The following is a 27,029-nucleotide window of genomic DNA, read 5'->3' as shown; positions in this document are numbered from 1 at the left end:
CGATAGTCGAGAGAAAAAAAACGACGAACGGTGGAAATGCACGCTTTTGACGCGGACGAGCCTAAGCGCGGACTGCGAAAATGTGCGCGCGAGGGAACGAATGAGAGAGACCCGCCCAATCGCGACGGCTAACGCTAACTTCAGCGCGAAAGCGTCGTGAAGGAGAAGGAAATCGTTCGGTTATCATCAAGAAAGACGACCGCGGTGTCTTCTTTCTCTTTGTATGTATGTATGTACGTGCATACGAAGGAAAAAGAACGAATAGAATACAGAGAGGGAGAAAGAAAGAAAGAAAGAGAGAGAGAGAGAGACTAGAGTACACGGACGAGGACGGAGAGAGGGAGAAAACTGGGACGGGTGACTAAAAAAAAATTCACTATCGATCTGCGAACACCCGTGTCGGTCCCGTGTGCCCCGACGGCCGCGTTTTCCCTAGAATAACGAGGTGCGCTGCACCTCGGGTGCAATCGAGTTGCGAGACAAGTGCAGTTTTGACAGGGACAGGCAGACAAGTTTCTATCTCTCTTCGTCGCAGTCTTACCCGTCGGATGCCATCTCGCGTATATCCGGCAGGTTTGCCGTCGGCTGGTTTGTCGTCTTCCTCGTCGCCGCCGTCGTCGTCGTCGTCGTTCTCGTCGTCGTCGCCGTTTTTACCGTCGCCGTCGTTGTCACGACGAGTGCACTGCGACGCGCACTTGGCTTCTTCACTGCACTTCGCCACCTTCTCTTCCTCACCCTTGGCACGTCACCCTCGCCCCGACACGATCACCACCTCGCTTGACACTTCCTCACTGAGACGACGATGACACTCGGATGTCGCAACGTCCCATTTCCGCGAGCGCGAGCAGCGACGCGGCCCCTTCATGGCAGCCTCGCGACAGCCATCTTTTTTCTTCGTCGCTTAGTTCGTGGTTTTAGTTCTCGCCGTGCCGCCGCCAGCACTCCTCGCGGATAGTGACAAAAATTCGCACGCGCATGTCGCATGTACCCTCTCCTCTTCCTCATCCTCCGTTGGTTCCGCCAACCCCTCCTCCCACTCTCTTTTGCCGTCGCGATTAACTACGCGCGATCGAGCGAGTAATTAATCAAATTGCGACCTTTAAAATCCGCACGTTGCCGATCGTTGAAACTGTAGAAAGCGATTTCGTATAATTGCGATTCTTATCGACTCGCATCGATAAGATATACCTAATTCAAAATGACGATTATCGCGATTGTTCAATAATGAACCATTTTCTGAAGAAAGCGAAAGTCCTAATTGCATATATAATCATTATTATCTTTTTAATTTATTAATCAATATAATATTATTGGAGATTTCTCATACCTTTAGTTTAATAATGTAATTCTTGTCATTAATTAATAAAAATTGAAAATAAATGGAAAATTCCGACGAGTTTCTCGACATCGATGTTTCCCGAAGTTAGAAAAATAAATAGCGACATCTGTGAAACTCTGAGGGAAATCGCGATCTCTCCCCTGATATTTCAGTCGCTGCATTCGTGCAGATTCATGCGCCTATTATGCTTCATGACGTACTTTTTGTTGATTGTGAATGCACGCATACTAGGCACTGCTAGGCACGGCAGTTAATGTATGAAACTTGACGTGATTAACGTTAAAGGAAGAAGAAATTTGTGTTTTTGTGCCCAAGTATTTTTTTTTTCCAGTCTTAACGTTAATATCATCAAGAGTATAATTGTCGCGGTAATCATTATGGATCAAGAGGATGTTTTAACGATACTGAAGATTCTTATAATAGGTGAATCTAACGTTGGAAAATCGAGGTACTTGGAAATGCGTCTCATCGTTTCACTTTTTACGCTCTCACTTGAGATTAATCATGATGCAATGTCGTTTTCAGCATACTCCTCAGGTTCACAGAGGATGAATTCTGCGAGAATATGCAAAGCACAGTCGGAATGGATTACAAAACCAAACAGATAACTCTCGATGGCAATACAGTGAAACTCGCGATTTGGGTTTGTAATTGTTGTTACTTGCAGAGAGAAGATAATATAATCTATGTTATGTATTACGTATCTCAAATTTACCAACACATGTTATTTTTTTATAGGATACTGCAGGCCAAGAACGATTTCGTACTTTAACACCAAGTTACTACAGAGATGGCCAGGGTGCTATTTTAATGTACGATGTTACGGATCGAAACACATTTGTAAAATTGGAGACATGGCTCAATGAATTGAATACATACTGCAATAGAACGGATATTGTCAAGATGGTAGTAGGTAATAAAATAGATCTGCCAAATAGGGAAGTGAGCACTGAGGAAGGTCTGCAGTTTGCCAGAAGACATCAGACTCTATACATCGAGAGTAGTGCAAAAACAGCTGATGGAGTAAAATGCTGCTTTGAAGAACTTGTACAAAAGGTCAGAACTTATACTACTATTATAGCTCTATATTCTATGAATATTCCCTTCACTAAAAAAAGAAAAAAAATATTTACATAGTTTTCTATATTATTAATAACATATATAATATATATATATATAAGATGTAATATTGGCACAACAGATAATACAGACACCTGGTCTTTGGGATACTCACTCTACACGATTATACGATAACGGCACCATGAGTGCTTCAAGGTATCGAGTCGGAAAAAGAGGAATGCAGTTAGCCAACGACTATCAATCTCGATCACCCACTGAGCAACCATTATCAAATTGTTATTGCAGTTTATTGTAATCGTGGTATTATGAGAAAGTGCATGCACAAGTTTACAACAAATGTATGCACAATATGTTAAGGTTGAGACTCTACACACAAAAAAAAATAAATAAATTCCGAGAAGCAACGCGGGAGAGATCACGTACAATATATCATCACTTCATACGCGCTATGCACTCGGATCTTACAAAACTTATTAGGAAATAATTTTGTAAGATGCATGTATCCACTTATATCACATACACACATTAACTATAATTGGAAACTAAGTCTTGAATCTGGTATAAATATTTATGGCGCAAAAGATTTAATGAAATTTTGTGTTGGTGTAAACACAATTAATGTATATTGAAGAAATAATTTTAGATATTGAATGATACATTTCTATAAACCATAAATATTCTGTTCACATTTTTTTACAAGTAAAATTCGACAATTTTTATAATCTTCAGTTATATGTATCATTTTACATTGTGCACAATATTTGCGCTTGATGCATATTATTGTTGTTACATCTGAAAAATGTGTATTATACTGTAAAAATGTACCTAGGAATCCTGCTTTGTTACTATGTTTATATTGTGCTAATTTTTAGATTCTATAATCTCATTAGGAATATATGCTGTGCCGAAAAAATGGGGAGTATATATTTCACAGAGATTTCACTAAACAATGGTGATATTATATATAAATTGATACATTAGTTCTATAACTTATTCTCTATATGTAAATAAAAAATTTTCTGGATATGTGTTATATACATTATTATTGTTTTAACATAAAACAAATTTCTGTCACACATAACCAGTTCATAACAATTGCCTAAATAATTAGCTCGTATTTTGACATTTGAAACGATATCTTTATAAAATGATTCAAATTTACAATTTTGTTTAACTCGCATCTTTCTGGAAATGTCACAAAATATAATAGACGAAGACGCACATACATTTCGTGAAACAAAACTATGTATAAAAGTGACAAATAAAGGGATGTTCATCAATGGCAGCTGGAGCAATGAGAAATTGCTCAACTTACTCAAGGATAAACTTGTACAACGTGACAAAATTAAATCTTTACCTGTGTATACTGATGGGCAATATGATGTATCGTTTAATAAATCATTACAGTTTATTATCCACAGTGGAATATACAACGAATGTGTCTTACTAGAACTGGAAGGGAAAGGTAATTGCGGCACTTTTTTCTTTTAGATTTTGTTCTTTTTTCATCGTTTACACATTGAACGATAAATTTTAGGCATGTCGCCACACAGCATCATGAAGGCACTCAAATATGGTCTTCTTAGTCTCACTTCCGAAGAACAGAAATATTTTCAAGATTTTGAAACAGAAATGAAAGATACATGGACAAAGAAAAAATTTGACGAGAAATTGATTTGGAATCTGATCGTTGCTGGATTAACTGAAAATCAATGTTGGAATATTATTCTGTGTGGGCTGGTGTCTCAGGATGAAAATATATTATATCGACTTTTATCGAACGGCATCGATGTCCCAGGAATTTTGAGCTGGCCGGGGAAATCAAAACCAGTTACACCAACAATGATTCGTTTCTTAAAAAAGCTTGGAATGGACGAAGATACTCTTTCTTATGTAAAAGAGAACGGTATCGATGATGAAGATGAAGATATGCTAATTGATCTCGGATATAATGAATACAAAGAAAAGGAAGTTTTAGAAGTAAGATATTTTTTCCTAAGTAATTTCAAAGAATATAAAACGTATTACACATACATATAGAAATGAATAATCTATATCAAAAATTAAAATAATCTACAGGAAGTATTATGTGAATGCAATCTGACTATATTGGAATCGCATTCTACTCTCCTGGAAGCACAAACAGCATCTGACACTGCATCTGGTAGTCCTTCGTTAAAGTCATTTTCTTCCTGTATTTTAAATAAAGCAACTCCTTTATCGAATGTTTCTACCTCTACACAGTACCATTTTGCCGCTTGCACCTGTTATTTGAATTTATTGCCAAAAGAAAAGGATGGTGAAAGTCTGAAGAGAAACGATTACTTAAGGTATTTAATAGTCTTTTAAAATAAAGAATAAAAATTTAAGATACAATAATGTGTATAATAGATACACATTATAATGTGTATCTATTATATAATTAATGTAAAATCCATATGCATAGACAAAATGTAATGGTGCCATTATCATGGGCAATAAGTAGAGCTTTAAGATATGAGCCTTCAGATCCTATTCATTACATAGCCCAACAATTGTTACGTTGGAAATATGATAATGTTCCACAAGAGGAAGTACATAATGCTCACCAGTTTGTCGCTTCTGTTACAATAATAATGGATCAAAGACTTATGGTAAAAGAAAATATTTGACATTAATAATGAATGTACTGATGTAATTTTGTTGATATAAGAAAGATCGATTTTAGTTCATTACCATTGTAATATTAATTAGAAAAAACGTAAGCGTGAAGAAGAAGATGCTGTTAGACGCTTAAATGAAGCTGCTATGAAAGATATTATTTGCGATGTATGTTTAGAGCGACAAAAATTGTATCGCATTAAAGAGCGTTGTTGGAAATGTACAAGAGTGCCAATATCAGCGCAAGCAAAATAAGTTTGCAAAAAGAAGCGGTATCATGAATAGCGGGAAAAAAAATTAAGCTATTTTAAAAATTGTTAAAAAGATTGTTAATAAATAATTATATAAGATTTCTTCTAAAAGTTACTAAAGAAGGCAATGTAAATTTTTTAAAAAATTCGTTTATTTCGTATTTGGACTTGTACATTTATCTCAAGTTTATCAGAACAATATTTCAATGCGAAGATCGCACGAGAGTATTATGTGGAACGGAATGGAATGAATGTCTGGCATCACAATAAATTCATAATACATCCTGGCAGTGATCGGTATTGTAAGTTCATTGGTACAAGAAGGTACTAAACGCACTTTCTGATTCATTTAATCTTAATCTTAGTGTGTACTCGACCAAACATTTTTAACGCATCTACGACAATGGTATATGAGAAATGTGTGCTATACGATTTATCTTGAAAGAAAAATACCCTAAAATGCGAGATACGTATATATCAGTCGCCTAAAAATTCATTACTAATACAGCGAAAAAACTCATGACTCTTCCACAGCTCTCTTTTATCACTTTATACAGAATTCATTAAAATTAATAGTAATTAATAATAGATTCTATATAATTCTATATAATATAAAAAATTTATTATAATAGATCATATATAAAATTTATTATTATAATAAAAATAAAATTAAATGATATACGTATCTTCCCTCTATCTATAAGTGACATTTTACATAGAGAAAAAAAAATCATTAAATAATTTTCCTATGAAGTTTTAACGAAATACATATCAAAAGATGTAAAATTCACATACAATTGTTAAAATATTACCTACTTGAATAATAGCTCATTCGCGTTAATTATGTACAAGGATTATTCTTGTACATGATTTATAAAAACGATTCCTGCAGATGTAATGATTCAGGTACTACTGTGATGAATCAATGATATAAACTATTTGAATATGTAAATTGGTTAAGAAAGACAAATTGATAAAAATAAAGGCAATTACTGCTAAATTCTATAACGTTCTCTTTTCAGTGTTCTCTCTCCAGTTTCTTCATACAAATAACTATTTCCCTTCTGGTGAAAATTACGACAAACTTCAATAAAATAGCAACGTATCAAAATATATCTTTTTGCATCTATCTTGTTTGGTCTATATCCTGAGCTGCTAACAGAATGGGTCTCAAATGTTACACAGATCGACTTTCATTCGCGCGCGTTAAGTAAAAAGTGGAAGTACAAAGTAGAGTAATAGCTAATCCTATATTTCTCCTGGACGTTTCGTGGCAATCTACTGTTATCATTCCCGGATACTCCGTTAAAACTAGTCAAACCGGTAGCTGTGACTCGCTGAAAGCGAGTCTTCCTTCCGATTCGATTATCTGTATAGTGTTGCGAATAGAAATTCATTTGCGCAAACGAGAAATACACTTTTCATACCTTAAACAGAGTATATTTGTAGCTTATTAATCTTGGCCCTTTCCTCCTCGGTATCGTCTCGGCAGATCATAAGCGTATGAGATAAACCGCATGTAACAGCGGTAATGTATAAACCTTCCAAGGCTTTCACTTCCATCGGAGTAGTCGATGACTTTCGCATTTCACCAAAACCCTAGGAAAAAACAAATTATATATTATATCAGAAAACAATTAGAATATCTCCAGTTATACAATTTTTGAATATATAATTCAAGATATCCTATATATTTAAGTATCTGTAACTTACCAATTCTCCGAATGTAGGACTGGCACCCCATGCGATAACGGAATCATCGGCCGCGACCACCACGCTTGTCTGCGAGCAACCGACACATCGGATCTCCCAGCCGGATAAATCCTGAATAGGCTTGGGATACATGTTGGCCTCGCCAGTGCGCTTGGTCTGGCCGAACATTAAGGCGGAGCCGTGTACATTGATCGCGATGCTGTATGTGCTACCGCAATATACTGCACGGACACCGCGATTGGGCGGCTCCAGAAACTTGATCAGGCGCGGTACCAATTCATCGCGCTGCTCGTTATGGCCCAGACGGCCGATTCCACCAAATCCCCAGGAGAATGCACAATTTTTGCTGTCGATAGCGACGGTGTGATAATGACCGCAGTTGAAATCCGTGATCTCGACGCGATCCAACGGTATCGCGTGGCCATCCTTACCTCTCTCGACGTACAAAACAATACGCTTAGGCACTTTCTCGTAATGAAATGCCATCTTTGTATTCGTGACAAAGTATTTGCCATCCGTATTGTGGCCCAAGGCGCCATACTCCGGACATCCAAATGAATGCAAGCCGCCCTTAATGTCCAGGATCATTGAGAACTCTGCGCCACATCCCACTTTTACTATCGGCGGTCCAGAGTACTTCACCTTGCTGGCGGTTACAATACAGGGGTCATTCTTGCCCACCCCACATTGACCCAGTTTATTGTCACCAGCGGCAAAAACTATACCGCGACTCGTCAAAAATAAAGTATGATTGCGACCACACGACGCCCCTATAACTGTGTGTCCTTTTAAGGCTTCGACTTCAGTCGGCTCGTCGCGACGTTTTGTATCCCCGACGCCCAATTGACCTATTATAAATAACAAAGTCTTAACGCAATGATGGTGCATTGATAAAAAAGAAGTAGCCATTTATGTATGCAAAGTACAAATGGATATTAATATACATCAAATTTGAATTACTTTTAACACATGAAATATAAAATGTTAATGCAACATTTATCCTGTACCAGAGTAAAATGTGTATACAGATTTGTTAATTTTTAAAAGAAAAGAATATGTACTTTTACATATAGTTACCTTTATAGCATTGTATAATTTACCTTTATCATTTCTACCAAATGCCAAGCATTTATCATCTTCAGTAACAATAATGCTGTGGGAAGCAGCGGGACCAGACGCAATCAATCGTACTCTTGCATTATTCAAGTTTTTAAAGGTATGCGGCGTCCATAGGCTACGCCCTACATTTGCTTTTACCCCTTTAGGCGGTGCTTTGCGACCAGCCATTTCCCAATTAGTAAGGCCACACATGAGCAATGTTCCAGGCTTGCCCCAGCCACCCTAATAAGAAAACAGATTTCATAGTTATTTTTGTTGTATTTTTAATAGATATTTTATCAAATGCATTTTTTTATAAGTTTAATAAAAAAACATAAATTTTTGTATATTATACTAGATATAAACAAACTTTAACAAAAAAAGTATATCTAGTTTAAGTTTCAATTTGCAAAGATTAATTTATAATAAAAATTAAATATCTTCAATTTTACAGCTTATAAAATAAACAATTATGAAGAATTAGAAAATTACTAATTTTAACAATTAATGCAATTCTAAAATATCAACAATTAACTTTGATACATAAATGTATATTAATTCTACATATCTAAATATTCGATATTTTCAAACGTGTCAAAAATAATTTTAAATTCATGACAATTATAATCGCCGTTCAAAGATACAATGTAACGCAAGGAAACGGAACTGTTTTCCGCGTCGCGTCGCGGAACCGGGTGGGAGGCATGCTTATAGAATCTAGGGGAGAAAAAAAAGAAAACGAAGCGAGGATCTCACCTCCGGGGCCGGCAGTTCGGGTATATCGGAGACATCGGCGAGCGTATCCTCGGCAACGGCATCCTCGCCGTCGACGTTAGAGCCGGCCTCGGCGTCCTCGACCTCAGATTCATGCTCGCTCGAAATGTCCTCCTCATCGTATTCGACTTTGCGCGACTTGGGACGGTTCTTCGACGTGCCGCCAGACGTGCTCTTTCGCTTGGTCGACATCGCCAACGACAGTCTCGGTTCTCCGCGGAAGGTGAGCGATGGTGAAAAGGGAAGGTCAACGGAAGGGAAATTCGACGGCGTTCACGCTCGCGACCGCCGCGGTGACATTTATCGATGTAATGGCGCTGAGGCTGAGGGAGCCGTGCCGCGCCGCCGACAGCGGCAAATCGACAACAAAAACGCGGCCACCTGGCGCTCAAAAATCATAATAAAACCACGCTTCCGCGGATAACTACATACATACATACATACATACAAAGCGACCGCGCAGTTTATGATTGTAAATCGCCGGCGTTCCGCGTTCCATGCGTCCCGTTCGAGCGGAACATCGCGGAATCGCATCGCGTCGAAGACGGGCGGGAAAATTTGAACCGCGACGCGTTTTCTCGATTGCGATACCCGAGTTTAAATCAAGAGTTTCTCGTCGTACACGCACAATTGCTGCCGTCAATGGGGATGTAATACGAGATGAGAAACGAATAACAGCAAAAAATTCGAACGCGATGACAGATATTTGAGCACGTGCGATGCGTTTAGGTTTGACACGCGCAACAGGTTACGCTGCATTATTATGCGCGAACGCGCTAGATGACTATACTTTGGCGCAGCACGCTTATTGTTAGACTGAATACCATAATAACAGATTTGAAATGCATCGAGTTGTGCGAGAATTACGCTTTCACACGTGGCTGTATTTTTATTCGAAAATTAATATATATTATTCAATCTTGTTTATTTTTTCTTTACATATATATTATTATTAATATTGTGAATATTATTGTTAATATATTATTTTTTTATTATGATAAGTATTATTATTATATTATGTTTATTACGTTATAATATTATTATTATATAGTAAATCATATAAGAATGCGTAATAAAATAATGCAAATAGCAATTTGCATTAATTTACTATAGATGCAGTTTTATTAATTCTCGATTCGTTATGCATTCTCGATACATTTATAATAATACGTTTATTCACATGGATCAGACAAATTTGCATGATATATGATTAACAAGAAAAATTTAATAAGTGCAAAAAAGATAAGTAGCATTCAAAATCATCGATAAGATCGGTGAAAATCCTTTATCAAGATTCCGATATTAGCATTTCATCATTTATGTTGCAACCGAATTTCGCGGCCAAAGGTTACTGACATAATACAAAGAAAAGAGATTATACATTGATATACGAAGAAGATTATTATCTCAAGGATGAAAATTGAAAAATTTCCATTGCATTGTTGATCATATATCATATTGATAATCTATCAAAGTATAAAAGAAACTATGATTAAACTGCACGTGAATCGTGGAAGATGAAGTAAGATAAGCGAAGGTACGAGATATATAGGATAACTATATACATACATAATCTTACGGTAATCTTCTCTATTTGGAAAAATACTAATAATGCGACGTAACCAGATTTATCAAAGAAATGTAAGGATATTTGCAATTGCTCGTTTCTTCACATATACTTAATATACAGTAAAGTGTTATAAAAGTCTATTTCCAATAAGAAATATTAGATACTTCTGATTTTATGTACATTTTCCAAAGGTTTAACGTAACATTTTATAAAATTGTTGAAATATCATATATCTAATAGGACATTATTTTTACAATATTTTCAAATATTGTAAAAATATTTTAGAAATCTTTTACATATATATATATATTCGAAATATTATCTTTTACATGTTATTCTATAGTCGGCCTACAATAATGTTAATACACACACACAACATTGAGAATTACACTAAAAATATTATATGTTACTGAATAACGCTTTGTAATCGTATCAATGATTTTTTGCTTACCGGGCTATTTATTCTTATCGCGTTCTCATTAATGAAAGAAACGTGGCGATGAACGATGGTGACACGAGCTATTTGTTATCGATGAATCGCGTATTTCCGTAGATTGTTTGCGCGATGTTGAATTTATTTGTGTGTTTGTATTTATGTCCATTAATCGTGTTTGTGCTCACGACGGCGTCTGGCTGGTTAGAAGACTGCGTAATCCCGCCGTCGCCAAATGCCAAACAAAAGCTGTCGAGCAAATAAATAAACTCAATAAGCGATTATTGCGTGCGATAAGGTAGCAATATCGTCGTAGATTGTTTTGGGATACCTGTGGACGAGGACATATGGACATCGTTGCGTGTCCAATGAACCAATTAGTTCTCGTTAATTGCCGCTATATTTCGCAATCTCCATCGCATTTTTCCGCACAAATAATTTATGATTTATGTTGACACACAATTGGCAAGAAAAAGAAACTTTTAGATTCATTCAAGTGTAAACTAACAATTTCACAAAATAGGCTTGTCGACTGGAACATAAAGCATGTGAGCATCTTAATATAATAGTTATATTTAATTTGAATTTTATCAAATCTTTAGGCTCCAATGTTAATACAGTTAAAATCGGAATTAGCAAAATAAAACTTGCGATTGATAACAGAAAGTTTAATTACTATTTCTTAAAAACAGAAACGTCATGAAACAAATATCGCTATAATATTATAATTAATTATTGCCTTGATATTTTCTGTCGATGATTTTATCTGCGCTCTCATTGTTATCGACAGTTTCTTGCACATATCGCATCAAACAAACACAAACAGGAACTAATAGACGACTTATTTATTATTTGGTAAACATCAACAGACAACAAATAGATGCGGATCGCGATAAGGGACCGAAATGGGAAGATAGAATAATCTTACTTGGAATTGCGTTTCATTGCATATATTGTTATGTGTAATTAATAATAATAAACATACATAATAGATATATATAATACATGCTTCGCAACTATTATTTGCGCAGTTACTTCCTTTATTCAGACTAGCCACGAGATTTCATCTCATCACTCAAAATGAGCATCCTATACATGAAATAAAAATATATCATTTTATCGTACTTTTTTGTAATTTCAATAATATTACGGTAAATGAAAACATATACAAAGGAAAAAAACTTACATGTTTCATATAAGATAAAAAAATATCATAGACCATCGTCATAGCATTTATGTAAAGTACTCGATAATGCAAGGGCACAAAGAGAAAGTTGATGCATTGTGTAGGAGGCCAAAAGCAACAATCAACCTAATATAAAATATTTCAATAAATTATTTATATATATTATTATGTATTATATATATAAGAGAAAAATTTTAGTAATAATTTCCGCATTTTAATTAATATTTAATAATTATAGATATTTGCTTTCTTATAAAATTAATGAAATATTAATTAACACACAGGTATTCCTTTGTGTCGTACGTACTTTCCATACGTCGTAAAACTTCAATTTCAGCTCCTTGCAGATTTCCTCGATTTTGCGATGCTCCAGAATTCCGAGGCCGACGAAAAATATTGCCAGACATGTAGGACTCGCGATTGATTGGTCGAGAAGCGTTTTCTTAACTATCGACTTTGCGCTTTTGCCCGGCAAAACTTTGTCTAAAATTATGTAGAACCAATGATGAAACGGGCCTTGAATCAGCCCAACAACTGTCATGTTTCTGGTCCTCGCATAATCGTGTCCGTACACAGACGTGCTGGAAATTGCCGCAGTCTCTTCGTCCTCCGGCGATGCTGCCATAACGCTAGACGGAAAGTATTTGTGAGAATACTTCTTCCAATATTCACTGCGCTGCTGAATTACATCTCCTGCTGCCATCATTAAACCGCAGCTCACGGTATTAGTAATTAACAGATATTTACCTATATAGTGCAAGATACAAAATTATAAATTTATTATACCAATAAGAATATAACATTATATTGTTTAGAAGCAAAAAACATAAACTTACCAAACAATAGTTGACGCAAAATTCCCATTTGTAAAGAATTGTATGTTATAAAAATCTCTGTAATTTGTTGTAAACTTGGATTGTGCTTGAAAGTTCGTTATAATAGATAAAACAGATTGTTCAAAACGGAGAGCTTCTATAACCGCAAATGTTCCTTGGAAATTATATGTATGTAAAAAGAAATTAAAAATCTGTTCTCTGAAACAAATTATTTTTTTCGAGTCGCCATACACGTTATAAAAATAACGCATCAATAGGATAACGTTCGATCCTTGGTTACTTTCGTCTCTAAAATCTGTTTTCCTTTTTTTTAAAAGCTTTTATTGCTATTTAATTAAACGATTCTTCTTAATTCTTCGGTGTTTGTGAAGACGGAATGTTCGCTGGATACTACAGCGTGGCATAACTCTCGAACTGGCTGACTGAAGATTAATTTTCTTCAGGTACAGTATCGGCGGACGCCCCTAGATGTATGATGGAGCTGCACCGATCACCCGAGTTATCATCGTGCATCCAACTGTACTGTTTAGCGAAGTCGCGAGTCCGTTAAATACACGGGACGCCGCAGCAATTAAAAAATCCGTTGGTTGCGCAGTACAAACGACGCGTCTTATCTCTTCCCGATCGCATATTTCTTCAAATTTTCTCTCTTGTCAGATATGATATAATACACAAAGATACAGATTTATCAGAAGCTCATCTCACATGTTCATAAATGCTATTCAATGTAGTAATAGAAAAATGGAACTATGATAACAAAAGCCTCTCTTTCGATATGTATATATCCTTTTAAACTATATCTCATTTAAACATAACATTGTTAGCATAAAAATTTCTCGAATTCCATTTTTATAAAATCTATAGATTCGAAAATTTAGATGATGTAATAAAAGCAAATAAAAATACTCATAAAACTCAAGATTTAATACTAAGACAAGACTTACGATGACATTGTGATTACAAATATTTTATGGAAATAACGTTTTTACCACTGATAAATACAACTCACTTTATATTATAAGTATAATTACAAGGAATTTTCATGAAGTTAATAATAATTGATTGTATTTAAAAATTTTTTTTATTTGCAGTCGAAATTGTACAACTTAATTAGACAATAAGACAAGATATTCTTTTATTATTTAGCCGCAACAGCTTTGGGTTTTGGCAAGCCTTCCCTGAATCCATTCCTATAGATATACGAAATAATTAGAAATGTGTATACACCAATTAATATAACATAAATTAAATAATATAGAACATATCTCTCATTCAACTACAATTAGAAATTAACAAAAAAGTAACAAAACAATTACTACAAAAAATATAATCTTTTCTTGATTGATTTTAATATTCAGTAATTATTGTTTAGGTTTCAAAAATCTAGCCAATTTGACTCACTCAAACTAGAAATTAACAAGAAAATAGCAAAATTACTAAAAAAAATTATATTTTCTTGATTAATCATTTTAATATTCAGTAATTATTGTTTAGATTTTAAAAATCTAACCAGAGTGTAACTTACTTGAATTTGCGGCGAACAATCTTAAGATAACGCATACGGCCGGTACCAGTGGTCTTCCTCCTCTTTGCCTTGACCGACCAATTGTCTGTACAGTCATTTAATAAGAATCCAATTAATATCACTGAATTAAGAACATTAAATATGTTCGATATTCAAATAGACATATGATAGACAGTCCTCTATGTAAATTTATCATACAACGTACATGAACGCATCTTCTTGGCTGGGTAGCCACACTGAGCACACTGTGACTTTTGAATGTGGTAAGAACTACGTCCACATCTTCTGCACAATGTGTGCGTCTTATTACGGCGCTTACCAAAACTGGATGTACCCTTCGTCTGTGAACATTAAAGAGAAACGCACGGTGAATATAACCTGCAGTATTGCACACGATGTCGAAATTTAAATTACAAAAAAAACAATTTGACAACGAACGAGATGAACAAAAGAAATTTACTTCTTTAATAGTAAACGAACGAAAAATACATTCTATAACGATTTAAACGTGTCTGCATATAAACATTTTCATAACCTGTACACTAGTATCAGTATTGTCAGAAAAGATATTTCTCGTCCAATACTATATGGTTATATCAATTCTATATAAATTCAGAACATCTTTTCTATGCCGATAAATCGACCAATTATCAAGATGACTGTAAAATGAATCGATTTGAACAACATAAATTTATCCTTACCATCTTGAGCGAAAGACCTGCAAGAAGAGTTCGAGTCCGAGCATTCCTTCATTCAGGCTATGTTCTGAAATTCACTGCCATTTCAATTCACTTCGTTCCGATACCCCAGGGTGTGTTCGAAAATTTTAGCCATAAGGTAGAGTAACTATTGATCAATCAGGACAAAAGAAACAGAAATTTCTTGGTTTTGATTGGTTAAAACCAGATCTACAATAAATGCAGTAAGCATCTACAATAAATGCCGTAAAGAAATTACCAATCTATTCAAAACAATATATGAAATTAATATTAACATAAAATTACTTATACTTTTATGTCGAAAATTTGCATAGGATCAGACCCTGCTTCTAAATAGATCGAATCCGAAGGATTTATTATTAGTTTCGAAATATCTTCATCGAATGATGACGAAGGTTGCGATACGCGAGACGTATCATTTTTGCATGTAAATTTTTTGCAGGGGATATTAGAAAATTCTTCTTTATATTTTTTATTTTATTTCTTTGTTTCGAATTGATAAAGGCAGCTCTCGTCTATTTCTTGATCGTAACTCCATTTATCAAGGAGTTTTCCTTTTGCTCGGGCAAATGGATAAGTTAATCTATTCAGATGTTCTAATGCGCGCAAGTTTAACAGAAACAATTAAGATGATTGAGATTTTTTTTCCAATTGCGTAATTTTTCTAATAACAAAGATTTGTCAGCGTTGAATGAGAATTTGTCAGCTTTGAATGAGAAAATTTTGTTTGTTAGTGCTACTGCATCGAATTCATAATTAATAGAAGTTATAAATTTTTATATTTCTTCAATTTTTTATTTTCTAATCTATATGCTTTTGCAACAACTCCTCTTATTTTCTTTCTGTAGTTAAAAAATTTGAACTGCATTTTCGTATTTGGGTTTTAGTTCTAAATATTCTTTTTTATTTTCTATTATATTATTTATGCACTGTGGATGATCCAAGAAATCTGTCCAGAAGAAAAAATATATTTATGTGTAATAATTTCTTCATTTTTTTTGTTATTAAAATTCTGCCATTGCTAGTTCGGCTTTTTGGAAGCAGAGTCTGATCTATATATTTACCTCATTTTACTTAATTTTTCAAAATTAATATTTTAAAAATAAAATATAGATAATCATGCAATATAATTTCAAAACGGTACATATTACAAATAAACAAACAATATGTTGCATAACATCAAAATAATACTTATATAGGTAACACTTGTTATATAACATGTTACATCCAAGTTATATTGCCATTTAGTTTATAATAATCAGTAACAAAGCAATATAATATTTGTATAATACATATATACATAGAAAATTATTGCATTATTTCAGTAATTAGGATGGAAAAACAAATATTTCTTATTTTTTATTAAGTAAGCATTTATTATTAACAATATATAATTAAATTTCTATAAGCCTGTCCGCATCAGTGAGCACTTCGCGAGAATGTTGACTGCCAGATGTCACAATGTGTTGAGCTCCGACTAAGCAATCTTTCAATTCGGTACCTTCTTCGATGGTGCAACCATTACACAATATACAATTATGAATAACACATCTGTAAAAAATATGATGGAAATATTGTCAGTACTTATATTTGATGAATATGAGAAAAATCTCGATCAGGATACTCACAATCAGTACTGTTTTGAACTCACCTTTGCTTGATAGTTACATGTCCCATTATCACACTCTGGGATACTCTTGTCTTAGATTCCACAACACTGTTAGGCCCAATATAACTGTGTTTAAGCGACGTTTTCTCTTCAATAGTCGAATTATCATCTACGTGACATTCCTGCATCTGTGTACTGCGTATAGTCGCCGTGCTAGAGATACTTGGCAGCGGTTGTCCGGTATTTTTGCCATCAATGCTCCACCATTCTGATATCTATATAGAATATTATTCTTAAGTTAACACTGCTCTTTCTTTTATGTACTTGTAATAAATATATTAAAATATAATAATAATTTGAAATATATTAAACAATCTTTTTCTTATACAGATTTGTATCTTACTTTAGCATTTGCAAAATGATACATCTGTACAGTGTTTGCTCTAAGACCAAACTTTCCATTTGATATGTGACCATAACATCGTATTATGTCTCCATAATATGCTTCTTCCAAATCAGTGCTATGGTCATTGAACGCTGACATCTCTCTTATCAGTTTGTCTAAAGGTTTTTCCATTGCAAATCGAAAGATATCTTCTTTCAAGTCTACTTGTACCATAGAAGTATTTCTGTCGTCTACAGACTTGGGCCTAGATAACTGTTTGCTAACTATGTATGGCAAAAGTTCACCCTTCAACGTGGTAAAGTTTCTGCAAAAATGTTTTTGATTAAGAATTTAAATTTTTTCAAATATTTCTCATTGGTAAGATTTTACTCACTTATTAAATACCAAAAAGTCTAACACCCATTTATTAATGACATATAAATGTGCATCCATCAATTTGGAGTGAACAGTGAAGCTGGTATGCTTCCTGAGAAGCCTCTGTGAAATATTGAATGTTTCTTCGAAATCAGATGCAGAAGCCAAGAGAACTATTCGTCCTGTATTATTATCGATACCAATTAAATCTGTTTCTGGTTTCTGTTTATTCTTTGGGCCCGGTGTTACAAAGTCATCCGGCACTTTTGGGACAGGCAGCATGAGAGCTGTTATACTTGCATTATGTTTTCTGTATAAATTCAAGATTTTTGATATATCAATATTTGCAATTAGATCGCAAGATATCACCAAGAAATCTGTATATATCTTTTCATGGATAAATCTGATAGAATCGGCCGTGCCAAGATCCTCAGCACCTGGAATCCCTACAATTTCCAACTTGATTTTTAAACCTAATTTATCCAACGCCGCCGATACTTCGGATTTTGTTAATTCGGAAACCACCACGATCGCTTCCTTGAAACCGGAACGCTCGAGAATTTGCAGAGGATACCAGATCATGGGAACGTTTGCGATCGGGAGCAAACATTTCGGTTGACCTGCCGTAAGTTCTGTCATACGAGAACCTTTCCCTCCGGCAAGCACGATGGCTTGGAATTCATTGTAATAAACCATTGTTCTGGTCTGCGTGTAGAGAAGCCTACAATAATCAAAATAAGAAGTATATTATTACAAAATGCTGTTAATTTGCGAATGACATATCGAAAAAAATGTAATATCTATATCAATAAATGCAACTAATACGTATTATCTTACGTTAATGCATTTCACGTGCGATACTATAGTCAAATTATTTATTCCAAGCCGTTCGAACACGTCGGTTTTCATATAGAAAAACAATACTGAAACCTATGCGAGAAGTCTTCCAAAGAAAGGACTGACAAAGAACGCGAATCAGATTATCATCGATCTTACGCGGCCATGTGTTCATACCATGTTCTAACCTAAAAAAAGCAACAAATTCTTTTAACCTAAAAAGTAACGAGTCTTTGCATTTGCACGAGTAGCATTCCTAGTACAATGAATAGCGAGTCCACGGAGAGCGTGATCACGGTGGGCATCCACGTGATAGTCAAGAAGCAGAGCTTCAGTAAAGTATACAAGGTGTCTGAAAATGGTACTCTGATGTTAGGGAAAAATCAGAGGGTGGAGATGCACGAGATCGTCGGCAAACCGTTCTGGAGCACATTTGAGATGGTGCCGAAGCCTGGCAATAAAAATACATATTCATTGAAGCTGGTGGAACGAACGGAATCGTGGAACGATCTGAAAGGCGAGCTGAGCGGACAGGATAATCGCTTTATTACGGATGACGGTATGTCGCAGAAACTATCAAAGGAGGAGATCCTGCGGTTGCAGGAGGACGGTAAGAGCGGCAAGGAGATAATCAGCAGTCTCATTGAGAACAGTGTCTCCTTTGCGGCTAAGACTGAATACTCGCAGGAAAAGTACATCAAAAAAAAGGAACGCAAATACTTCAGATTTCTGAGGATATGCAAACCTACTATAGTGTCACTACACGAGGTATATTTCAGACAGAATCACGAGAAGATCGGCGGCCTGAGAATGGATGCCCTGGCACAGATATTGTCCTACAGCGATGTGCAGGCTGATGGCTTACACATGCTATACGACAGCGGATGTCAGGGATTACCTGCTGCAGCTATGTTGAATAGAATAGGAGAGAATACCAGCGGCTACTTGATCAATTTGCATCCCGGCAATATGCCTCAACTTGCGATTGTTCAGGCTATGAATTTTCCACAAGAGTTAAAAGACAGACACATTGCAGCGAATATTTATAGCTTCCTGAGATTACATTATCAAGGCGAATCGAGTGTGTTAGACAATATTTCCACATCTTCTAAAAAGATTACTGATCATATCATTAAAAGAACACAAGATATTGAGGAACCGGTAGAAAAATTCAATGGAGAAACCAAGAGTGACGAAGTGTCTCAAATGGACACTGAAATTACTGAACTTGAAACTGATACAGGAGAGAATAGTACACTCTCTCTTTGCAACACTCAAAAAGATGCTGATACTTTGAAACGGAAACACGAACCTGAGGAATCTGAAGAAGTAATCCCTGTAAAGAAGCCAAAATGGTTTTTGGAGACACAACGCGCCTTGGATTTATTGAACAGCTCGAAGGTTCGTGGCTTAACCATCGTAGCGAAAGAACATCCTTTAAATATCGTAAACGCCCTGTTACCTTTTCTGGGAGCTTCGCGACCATTCGTCATCTTCCACACGTATCGAGAGCCTCTGCAAGAGACTTACATGGAACTTAAACAGAAACGCAATGTCATAAATGTGAAACTCTTTACAAATTTCTTACGTTCCTATCAAGTATTACCCGACAGGACTCATCCTGATATACTCACAAGTGATACTGGTGGCTATATCTTAACAGGATACTTAGTTCAATAATAAATAAATGTTGAATATATTTTAATATAAAAAGTTGAACAATATGCTAACAAAAAATTATAATTTTTTATGCAAATATAACTAATTATATTTTACACTACATATATTTACAGCATTTATTATTGCATTTTCCTATGTATTTTATAACGATTGCATTCCCTATCCAGATAAAAAATTATCATTTGGCTATTGTATAATATTACATTCTTCTATCAAATTATATACTATTGTATAATATATTGCTTATAATATGTGTTACGCATATTTTTATGTTAATCTCTTTGCAAATACTTTGCAATACTACAATATATTTGTATTGCTCCAATTTTCATCCTCTTTTTTTTTTTCATAATTTATATTTAATATTAAATTTTATTACTTTTCGCTACAACGTTTTTAAACAAGGAACTTGTTAAACGTAAATGACAGTTAATGAAACATTCTTTCTCTTCCCTTTATTTTTTCATTACTTTAAAAAAATCGTGTTAGCCAAATAGAATCATATTTGGCGCCATCGCGCGCCATAATCTCCGGACTTGTTCGTTTCATCGGTTGGCTTTCTCTCCGGTTTGGCAAACTTGGCGAACGTTAGAATTGTGAATTGTCGGAAAGCCTCCATTCGGAGGGTTCCTTTTAGATCTTTTCTCTCTCACGCGGAATTTGAGTCGTACACTTTCCTCGAAGGCTTCCACAGTCTTCTCGTCGCGATCGAGGAAAATGCCGACGAACAGTAATCGCGTTACTTGTACGCAAGTTATTCCGCGGACAAAATCCCTTTCCTTAGGTTAGAACAAGATTATTCCGAGACACCTCAGCTGATCGCGCGCACGACGATCTCGAATCGCAGTTTAAGTTCGCACGCTTGCTGATCTCCGATACCGCGTTATCTTTTCCTCCTTTTTTTCTTTCCGCCAAGAGATAAGAATTTCGCGTTCTTACATCATCATTAACCGTCATTAACGTATTAGTATTGCATCAAGTTTCGCATAGCTGTGCAATATATCGCGATGGCCACCTGGGACGGCTCGTTCCCGGAGGATCCGAATTATTGCACGTATTCCGCTCGAAACGCGGAAGACAATTGGACATACTTCGACGAGAACTCGGCGTATCTGCGAGACGTCTCCACGAGGAACTACTATCCAGGAGCCGGTGGTCAACCAGCCTACGAACAGAATAGACCCGCCGACGCTTTCTATCAGCATCCGTCGAATATGGTGCCTTTAGAAAATACTTATCAGGAACACATACTGCCAAGCTCGTCCGTTGCAAGCGGCTCGCAAATGTCGGATAATTCACGTTCCGTCAACGGTATCGCCTCAGCTTCGCGTAACGCGCCCTTCTTCCGTGACAATCACAAGCCAAGATTCAAGGGCAATAGAACGATCGGTAAGCCTACTTCGTCGGAAGGCGATATCGTCCAGTCCAGCATAGTGCAAAACTCAAATTTACAAGCTACAGCCAACGAATTTGTGCCAAACAGTGTTAGATTGAATAAGAAGGACAGATTTAACAAAAAGGACGATTACAATAACGCGGCGAGAGGCAGCTTTGATGCGCAGGAATTCAGGCCGAGATCAATTAACAAATTTACGTCTTCGTCGGATAATAGGTACAAGGGTGAGAAACGCTATAACAACAGAAAGGATGTAAATTATAGGCAAAAGAATTTGCAAGACACACAGGTTCCATCAAGATCTAAGTATAGGGATACACAGAATAGTGGGAGAAACTATAATAAATTTCAGAATTCCAAATATTATAATAGAAGACATCAATCGGATGCATCATTTGTAGAACAATATGCTACTGGAAAAGCTCGGACACCTACAATTGAGTTCGGTGATTCATTCACGTTGGATAGCCAGGAAAATAAGGCTTCTGCTAAAGAACTTCAGGAGGATGACTTATCCTCGGATGTCGGTAGAAGCAGAGAGGAAACATGCGAGAATAATATTTTGGAGAAAAATGCCTCCTTGAAAGCTCTTGAGACACAACGAAATAATAAACCCAAGCGATTCGCTGACCATGCTAATACGTCTAACTATTATAGATACAATTATAAATACAAACACTATCATAAATACAATTTAGACGATGTACAGTCCGAATCTGGTGATAGATATAAAACTGGAGTTGCTACAAAGTATATACATAAAAGAAACAATGAGGTGACAGCAAATCATAAAGAGAAGAACTTTGAAAATTGGAGAGATAAGACGGAAGATAACGAGGCAGCACGTATACAGGAAAAAAATACGAAAAAAAAACATAAAATCGGTATGGTTATACTATTTCTATCAAAAAAATTAGATTATTATATAAAATAATATAATAGAATAAAAGAGATAATTATTTTATTTTATTCTTGTCAGATGATGACGCGAGTCAAAGGGAAAGATTGACGGAACAATTGAACAGGGGAATATTAGAATGTTTAGTCTGTTACGAGCATATCAAGCAAAGCGAGTACGTTTGGTCTTGCACTAACTGTTACCATGTGTTGCATCTAAAATGCATTAAAAAATGGGCCAAATCATCTCAGAGCGGTAAGTAAGAAATAAATACCTTGTTATTGTGACAAATCATGAAACATAATTATTTATTCAGAGAACGGATGGAAGTGCCCAGCCTGCCGAGACATTAGTTTTCTTGTACCGGAGGATTATTTCTGTTTCTGCGGGAAAAGAAAGATGCCAGAGTGGAATCGCAGGGACGTGGCACACTCGTGTGGCGAGATCTGTGGTCGAAATCTGTCTAAAAACAATTGCACGCACAAATGTACCCTGCTCTGCCATCCCGGTTCTTGTCCGCAATGTGTGGCGATGGTTACAAAGTATTGTGGTTGCGGAAGAATGTCGAAGATGCTGCTATGCAGTGCTCATGAACTGTTGCAGTGCGATTCGATATGCGAAAAAAATCTGTCATGCGGCAAGCACACTTGTCAGAAAAAGTGCCATCAAGGAGAATGTGGGCTTTGCAATGAGACTGTGCAACAAAGTAATATTTTCGTGCTCAAGCATATATTTAATTTTTAAGCTAAGATAATTATCAACGTTATATTAGGGTAGATAGCATTAATAATCAATATATAATTGTAATGATTTTGTTTTTTATTTTATTTAGCTTGTTTTTGTGGTAAGAAAACTCAAGATGTACCTTGCCGAGCAAATGTCACAGATACATATTCCTGTAATAACATCTGTAACAAACCATTGGACTGCGAGAAACATCATTGTCAAAAAGTCTGTCATTCAGAGGCATGCGATCCTTGCTCCTTGACGCCCGAGAGAGTCACGACCTGCTGTTGCGGTCAAACGCCATTAACGGAGAAGAGAGAGAGTTGCTTGGATCCTGTGCCCATCTGTGATAAAATCTGTTCTAAGCGTCTGAAATGCGGTCAGCCTAGTAAGCATCTCAATAATATTGCATACTTTGTGTCTTATTAACGTATATATGCGCTTGGTATATATATGCTTTCGTTCGCGCAGGTAATCCACACATGTGCAAGGCACCGTGCCACGTCGACGAATGTCCGGACTGCGACTTGAACACCGATGTCAAGTGCCGATGCGGTAACATGGACCGCGAGATTGCTTGCAAGGACCTGACAAGTAAAGCCGACGACGCGCGCTGCGAGAAGCGTTGCAAGAAGAAACGATCCTGCGGCAAGCATAATTGCAATCAATTGTGTTGCATCGACATCGAACACATCTGCCCGTTGCCGTGTTCAAAGACATTGAGTTGTGGTCGGCACAAGTGCCAGGAGAGATGTCACATTGGTGAGTGCGCGTTTTACTTGCAGTCGTATATTCACGCACGATATGAGATCGCAGAGCGGAAAACGAATTTCTCCTTTCATCAACAGGGAGATGTTCGCCTTGTTGGCAGAGTAGCTTCGAAGAGTTGTACTGCGAGTGTGGTGCTGAAGTGATCTATCCACCGGTACCGTGCGGTACAAGGAGACCCGTTTGCAATCGGCCATGTTCTCGCGAACATCCTTGCGATCACGAGGTGCTGCACAATTGTCACAGCGAGCCCGCGTGTCCGCCTTGCAGCGTCTTGACCCAGAGATGGTGCCACGGTAAACACGAACTCAGAAAGGCCGTACCATGCCACGTGAAAGAGATCTCGTGCGGTTTACCGTGCAACAAGCCGCTGATGTGCGGACGACATAAATGCATCACGATGTGTCACGCCGGGCCATGTGAAAGACCCGGACAACAATGCATACAACCTTGCAGCACGACGAGAGAGTTATGCGGACATATTTGTGCCGCTCCATGCCACGAAGGCAAGTGTCCGGATACGCCTTGCAAAGAAATGGTTAAGGTAAGAGCAACCTATCCTTATATATCAAGTAATTAGAGAAGCATGCGAAGATAATCGCATACCGTTATATCTCTGGTTATATTGCAGGTTACATGTCAGTGCGGACATAGGACTATGAGTCGTGTTTGCGCTGATAATGCGCGAGAGTATCAACGGATAGCGAGCAACATACTAGCCAGTAAGATGGCCGACATGCAGCTTGGTCATTCTGTCGATTTGGAAGAAGTATTCGGGCAAGGTGCGAAGAAACAGAATCAGCTAAAAACCCTGGAGTGCAACGATGAATGTAAAACAATAGAGAGAAACAGGAGACTCGCGCTGGGACTGCAGATCGTCAATCCCGACTTGAGCGGCAAATTGATGCCCAGATATACTGATTACATGAAACAATGGGCCAAGAAAGATCCGCACTTTTGCCAGATGGTCCACGAGAAACTGACAGAATTGGTCCAACTGGCGAAAACATCTAAGCAGAAGTCTCGAAGTTACTCGTTTGACGTTATGAATAGGGAAAAGCGCCATTTCGTGCATGAGTCGTGTCAACACTTTGGCTGCGAGAGTCAAGCATACGATGAGGAACCGAAAAGAAATGTCGTCGCCACTGCTGTAAAAGATAAGGTGAGAACTCGTTTATTTAACCTCTACGTGTCATCTTTGTAACAAATAAATCGTGTTGTAGTGTTGGCTACCAAGCTATAGTTTATTAGAAATGGTGCAACGGGAGAAGGGACAAAGAAAAGTTCCAGGACCGGTACTTAACGCTTCTAAGGGAAATAGTTCTATAAAGTAAGATATTTACAACGGTTATATGTGGTGATTGAATTAACAAATTAAAATACAATTATATAATTGATTATATATTGTAGGACTGTTCTTTCGTTACCCATAAAACAGAATCAGAAATCACTACCATCGTCATCAACTGCAAAAACAATTGATAAGGAGATAGATTATTTTGACTATCAAGGATGAATCGGTAAATAATAATTAATGTAGAAAACGCAACTATATAATGAACTGTATAATGTGTATCATAAACGGAAGCTTATGGATACAATTGTAATTATACAATGAATAACATGATTTTGTAAGTAGAAATATAAGACACATTATATTGTTATCAATTATTTTCGGTTTTTCTTTTTTTTCATACTGAATGTGAGTTTTAATTAAAGCAAATTCATTAAGTTTATTCTATAAAAATTTAACAATAACAATTTTTTATGTCTACAAAAGATTTTAACGGATTCATTATTGGCAGGAAGGGTATTTTACCGTATAATTCAGAACATTTGAACGATACATCCTTACGAAAATGGCATGAAAAAAAGTGTAATAATGTGAAAAGAACAATCAGCAATATACCTCTTTGCTAAACAAGAGAATAATCTCTGATTTTTTTCTTATTATTCCGAAACTACGAGAGTCAGTCCAAAAGTAAGTTTCCTTGCTCCAATCGACTTCCATCTCTTCCTCTGAAGGCTCACTTAGACGGCCAGCGATTCAATAAAGACAAGTCAAAACGGCGGTCAACAGTTGGCTCGCGAAAAAGGACACGACGTAGTACACACAAAGTGTGCAAAAACTTTTTTCACGGTACGAAAAATATAGAAAAAAGTGGCGATTTTGTAGAAAAATAACAGGAAACTTACTTTTGGACTGGCTCTCGTATATACTCCTTAAGCTTAATCTTTAGTATTATCAAAAGCTCTCGTTATCTTAAATCAATTTCGCGTATTGGTATATAATATCTTAAGTGTAGTTATATGTAGAGAAATTTTCGTTTATACATTAAACAAAGTATTCAAGAGTTTTCCCTTCTCTTTATTTCTACAATATAATATTCTCTTTTTTTCAATAAATCTTTTACATAGTTGTTGATTATATATTAATATTTCTTAAATATAACAATATGATAATCTTGACTAGAATATGATAAAGCAATATAAATGAGCGATTTTTATATTCTATGTTTGACTACTGAGTTACTACAAGACAAACTTCTATTACGCATAGAACGTACATGTACAAAGTATCTAAAAATCAACCGACATCTTTTTATTTGGTCAAAGTTATATTGCTAAGAATAAAGTCAGTGCTCTATATGTGCTACATGATATACATTGATATCTTTTATATTTTTGGGCGTAATATTTCGAGAATGTTTTTCACACAAGAGGCATTTCTTTATAATTCATTGATAATAGTTATGGCAAAATTGATCTTGATTGAGACTGTAGTATATAATATTTATCGTAATTCACAGCTTTATTATATATAAGTAACTATATTTAATTATATACCAAATAGTCATGTGTTAAGAAATTGTTAATTTTTCTAATCAGATGTACACAATAGAGCTATGGTATGAAAAATTTAATAATATATATATTAAAGCTGTGATATACATTACAATCTTTCATCAGTAAAAATAGTGATTATATATGTATATTATAATTTCAAAGTCCTTATCAATTTGATTAAAACGATAGCTGTTGTTTGTTACTGTACATCCAATTGTATATAAATATTTATCTATGCCTATAACTTTTTTGTAGAAGAGTTCTTGTTAGAATAATAAGATCTTTTATCTCTTGTAAACATTTAAAATAGTTAACGAGTATTTGGCACATGAAACATCAATGAT

At 35.9% G+C, this 27,029-nt stretch overlaps 9 protein-coding genes across 14 annotated transcripts in view; 4 read left to right on the top strand and 5 right to left on the bottom strand.

The window, feature by feature from the left end:
* LOC115245573 overlaps positions 1-944 on the bottom strand; it is an 8,452-nt gene extending 7,508 nt beyond the window's left edge. For both annotated transcript variants that reach the window (XM_029823950.1, XM_029823951.1), the window contains exon 1: positions 542-944. Coding sequence is in view for 1 of the 2 variants with exons in the window: in XM_029823951.1 (XP_029679811.1) it covers positions 542-555 (14 nt within the window). In the remaining variant the exon portion in view is untranslated. The remainder of the gene's footprint in view (positions 1-541) is intronic.
* Positions 570-3,439, top strand: LOC115245578 (ras-related protein Rab-18-B-like). Of its 3 annotated transcripts, none has more exons than XM_029823961.1 (5): positions 570-588; positions 1,671-1,787; positions 1,865-1,982; positions 2,078-2,395; positions 2,541-3,439. In XM_029823961.1, exons 2-5 carry the CDS (start codon positions 1,717-1,719, stop codon positions 2,712-2,714), a joined length of 681 nt encoding a protein of 226 aa, XP_029679821.1. In that variant the 5' UTR covers positions 570-588; positions 1,671-1,716; the 3' UTR covers positions 2,715-3,439. The 3 variants fall into 3 exon arrangements, with proteins under 3 accessions (XP_029679821.1, XP_029679820.1, XP_029679822.1); XM_029823962.1 differs by lacking the exon at positions 570-588 and adding an exon at positions 1,576-1,594; XM_029823960.1 differs by lacking the exon at positions 570-588 and having other exon boundaries at positions 1,504-1,787.
* Positions 3,440-3,576: 137 nt separating this feature from the next.
* On the top strand, positions 3,577-5,348 carry LOC115245577. Its single transcript, XM_029823959.1, has 5 exons — positions 3,577-3,884; positions 3,957-4,399; positions 4,499-4,749; positions 4,866-5,052; positions 5,153-5,348. The coding sequence occupies exons 1-5, from the start codon at positions 3,611-3,613 to the stop codon at positions 5,312-5,314; spliced, it is 1,317 nt and encodes a 438-aa protein (XP_029679819.1). The 5' UTR covers positions 3,577-3,610; the 3' UTR covers positions 5,315-5,348.
* Positions 5,349-5,449: 101 nt separating this feature from the next.
* LOC115245576 (protein RCC2 homolog) lies at positions 5,450-9,762 on the bottom strand. The gene is made up of 4 exons (XM_029823957.1): positions 8,878-9,762; positions 8,124-8,364; positions 7,024-7,871; positions 5,450-6,909 (listed from the first exon to the last, which is right to left on the bottom strand). Exons 1-4 carry the CDS (start codon positions 9,085-9,087, stop codon positions 6,739-6,741), a joined length of 1,470 nt encoding a protein of 489 aa, XP_029679817.1. The 5' UTR covers positions 9,088-9,762; the 3' UTR covers positions 5,450-6,738.
* Positions 9,763-11,832: 2,070 nt separating this feature from the next.
* Positions 11,833-13,472, bottom strand: LOC115244900 (mpv17-like protein 2). The gene is made up of 4 exons (XM_029822917.1): positions 12,921-13,472; positions 12,392-12,831; positions 12,085-12,210; positions 11,833-11,987 (listed from the first exon to the last, which is right to left on the bottom strand). Exons 1-4 carry the CDS (start codon positions 12,946-12,948, stop codon positions 11,970-11,972), a joined length of 612 nt encoding a protein of 203 aa, XP_029678777.1. The 5' UTR covers positions 12,949-13,472; the 3' UTR covers positions 11,833-11,969.
* Positions 13,473-13,982: 510 nt separating this feature from the next.
* Positions 13,983-15,264, bottom strand: LOC115244910 (60S ribosomal protein L37). Its single transcript, XM_029822926.1, has 4 exons — positions 15,147-15,264; positions 14,651-14,786; positions 14,446-14,530; positions 13,983-14,110 (listed from the first exon to the last, which is right to left on the bottom strand). Exons 1-4 carry the CDS (start codon positions 15,147-15,149, stop codon positions 14,059-14,061), a joined length of 276 nt encoding a protein of 91 aa, XP_029678786.1. The 5' UTR covers positions 15,150-15,264; the 3' UTR covers positions 13,983-14,058.
* Positions 15,265-16,519: 1,255 nt separating this feature from the next.
* On the bottom strand, positions 16,520-18,760 carry LOC115244891 (translation initiation factor eIF-2B subunit gamma). Its single transcript, XM_029822904.1, has 6 exons — positions 18,634-18,760; positions 18,371-18,558; positions 17,553-18,254; positions 17,177-17,483; positions 16,816-17,048; positions 16,520-16,715 (listed from the first exon to the last, which is right to left on the bottom strand). Exons 3-6 carry the CDS (start codon positions 18,227-18,229, stop codon positions 16,559-16,561), a joined length of 1,374 nt encoding a protein of 457 aa, XP_029678764.1. The 5' UTR covers positions 18,230-18,254; positions 18,371-18,558; positions 18,634-18,760; the 3' UTR covers positions 16,520-16,558.
* LOC115244876 (tRNA (adenine(58)-N(1))-methyltransferase non-catalytic subunit TRM6) lies at positions 18,558-20,156 on the top strand. 2 transcript variants are annotated; one of them, XM_029822892.1, is made up of 2 exons: positions 18,558-18,667; positions 18,747-20,156. In XM_029822892.1, exon 2 carries the CDS (start codon positions 18,767-18,769, stop codon positions 20,048-20,050), a length of 1,284 nt encoding a protein of 427 aa, XP_029678752.1. In that variant the 5' UTR covers positions 18,558-18,667; positions 18,747-18,766; the 3' UTR covers positions 20,051-20,156. The 2 variants fall into 2 exon arrangements, with proteins under 2 accessions (XP_029678752.1, XP_029678744.1); XM_029822884.1 differs by having other exon boundaries at positions 18,558-20,156.
* Positions 20,157-20,520: 364 nt separating this feature from the next.
* On the top strand, positions 20,521-25,767 carry LOC115244869 (protein shuttle craft). 2 transcript variants are annotated; one of them, XR_003885447.1, is made up of 10 exons: positions 20,521-22,330; positions 22,426-22,599; positions 22,661-23,050; positions 23,177-23,458; positions 23,542-23,832; positions 23,919-24,382; positions 24,470-25,000; positions 25,062-25,168; positions 25,249-25,469; positions 25,644-25,767. XR_003885447.1 is itself a non-coding variant. In XM_029822869.1 (9 exons), the coding sequence occupies exons 1-9, from the start codon at positions 21,058-21,060 to the stop codon at positions 25,352-25,354; spliced, it is 3,618 nt and encodes a 1,205-aa protein (XP_029678729.1). In that variant the 5' UTR covers positions 20,521-21,057; the 3' UTR covers positions 25,355-25,767. The 2 variants fall into 2 exon arrangements, 1 of the variants encoding a protein (XP_029678729.1); XM_029822869.1 differs by having other exon boundaries at positions 25,249-25,767.
* The last annotated feature ends 1,262 nt before the right edge of the window (positions 25,768-27,029 follow it).

Source organism: Formica exsecta, unplaced genomic scaffold (assembly GCF_003651465.1).
Source record: "Formica exsecta isolate Colony F162 unplaced genomic scaffold, ASM365146v1 scaffold122, whole genome shotgun sequence".
In the NCBI taxonomy this organism is placed as follows: Eukaryota; Metazoa; Arthropoda; class Insecta; order Hymenoptera; family Formicidae; genus Formica; species Formica exsecta.
The sequence above is the reverse complement of the archived record's forward strand: the minus strand, read 5'-3'. Positions and strand labels throughout refer to the sequence as shown.

Excerpts from the sequence above, each read along its gene's own strand:
- LOC115245578 (XM_029823960.1), top strand. The coding sequence starts at position 1,597 with ATGAAACTTGACGTGATTAACGTTAAAGGAAGAAGAAATTTGTGTTTT. Across the intron at positions 1,983-2,077 it reads CAGTGAAACTCGCGATTTGG|GATACTGCAGGCCAAGAACG; the intron begins GTTTGTAATTGT and ends ATTTTTTTATAG. Across the intron at positions 2,396-2,540 it reads TTGAAGAACTTGTACAAAAG|ATAATACAGACACCTGGTCT; the intron begins GTCAGAACTTAT and ends TTGGCACAACAG.
- LOC115245577 (XM_029823959.1), top strand. The coding sequence starts at position 3,611 with ATGTCACAAAATATAATAGACGAAGACGCACATACATTTCGTGAAACA. Across the intron at positions 3,885-3,956 it reads ACTAGAACTGGAAGGGAAAG|GCATGTCGCCACACAGCATC; the intron begins GTAATTGCGGCA and ends GATAAATTTTAG. Across the intron at positions 4,400-4,498 it reads AAGAAAAGGAAGTTTTAGAA|GAAGTATTATGTGAATGCAA; the intron begins GTAAGATATTTT and ends AATAATCTACAG.
- LOC115245576 (XM_029823957.1), bottom strand. The coding sequence starts at position 9,087 with ATGTCGACCAAGCGAAAGAGCACGTCTGGCGGCACGTCGAAGAACCGT. Across the intron at positions 8,365-8,877 it reads CCGAACTGCCGGCCCCGGAG|GGTGGCTGGGGCAAGCCTGG; the intron begins GTGAGATCCTCG and ends TTTTCTTATTAG. Across the intron at positions 7,872-8,123 it reads ATTTGGTAGAAATGATAAAG|GTCAATTGGGCGTCGGGGAT; the intron begins GTAAATTATACA and ends TATTTATAATAG.
- LOC115244900 (XM_029822917.1), bottom strand. The coding sequence starts at position 12,948 with ATGGGAATTTTGCGTCAACTATTGTTTG. Across the intron at positions 12,832-12,920 it reads TTTGCGTCAACTATTGTTTG|GTAAATATCTGTTAATTACT; the intron begins GTAAGTTTATGT and ends TGCACTATATAG. Across the intron at positions 12,211-12,391 it reads AGTTTTACGACGTATGGAAA|GTTGATTGTTGCTTTTGGCC; the intron begins GTACGTACGACA and ends ATTTTATATTAG.
- LOC115244910 (XM_029822926.1), bottom strand. Across the intron at positions 14,531-14,650 it reads AGCCAAGAAGATGCGTTCAT|ACAATTGGTCGGTCAAGGCA; the intron begins GTACGTTGTATG and ends ATGACTGTACAG. Across the intron at positions 14,111-14,445 it reads ATTGTTCGCCGCAAATTCAA|GAATGGATTCAGGGAAGGCT; the intron begins GTAAGTTACACT and ends GTATATCTATAG.
- LOC115244891 (XM_029822904.1), bottom strand. The coding sequence starts at position 18,229 with ATGGTTTATTACAATGAATTCCAAGCCATCGTGCTTGCCGGAGGGAAA. Across the intron at positions 17,049-17,176 it reads ATCATTTTGCAAATGCTAAA|ATATCAGAATGGTGGAGCAT; the intron begins GTAAGATACAAA and ends TATTCTATATAG. Across the intron at positions 16,716-16,815 it reads CATGTAACTATCAAGCAAAG|ATGTGTTATTCATAATTGTA; the intron begins GTGAGTTCAAAA and ends TATTTTTTACAG.
- LOC115244876 (XM_029822884.1), top strand. The coding sequence starts at position 18,635 with ATGAATAGCGAGTCCACGGAGAGCGTGATCACGGTGGGCATCCACGTG.
- LOC115244869 (XM_029822869.1), top strand. The coding sequence starts at position 21,058 with ATGGCCACCTGGGACGGCTCGTTCCCGGAGGATCCGAATTATTGCACG. Across the intron at positions 23,459-23,541 it reads TCTGAAATGCGGTCAGCCTA|GTAATCCACACATGTGCAAG; the intron begins GTAAGCATCTCA and ends TCGTTCGCGCAG. Across the intron at positions 24,383-24,469 it reads CTTGCAAAGAAATGGTTAAG|GTTACATGTCAGTGCGGACA; the intron begins GTAAGAGCAACC and ends GTTATATTGCAG.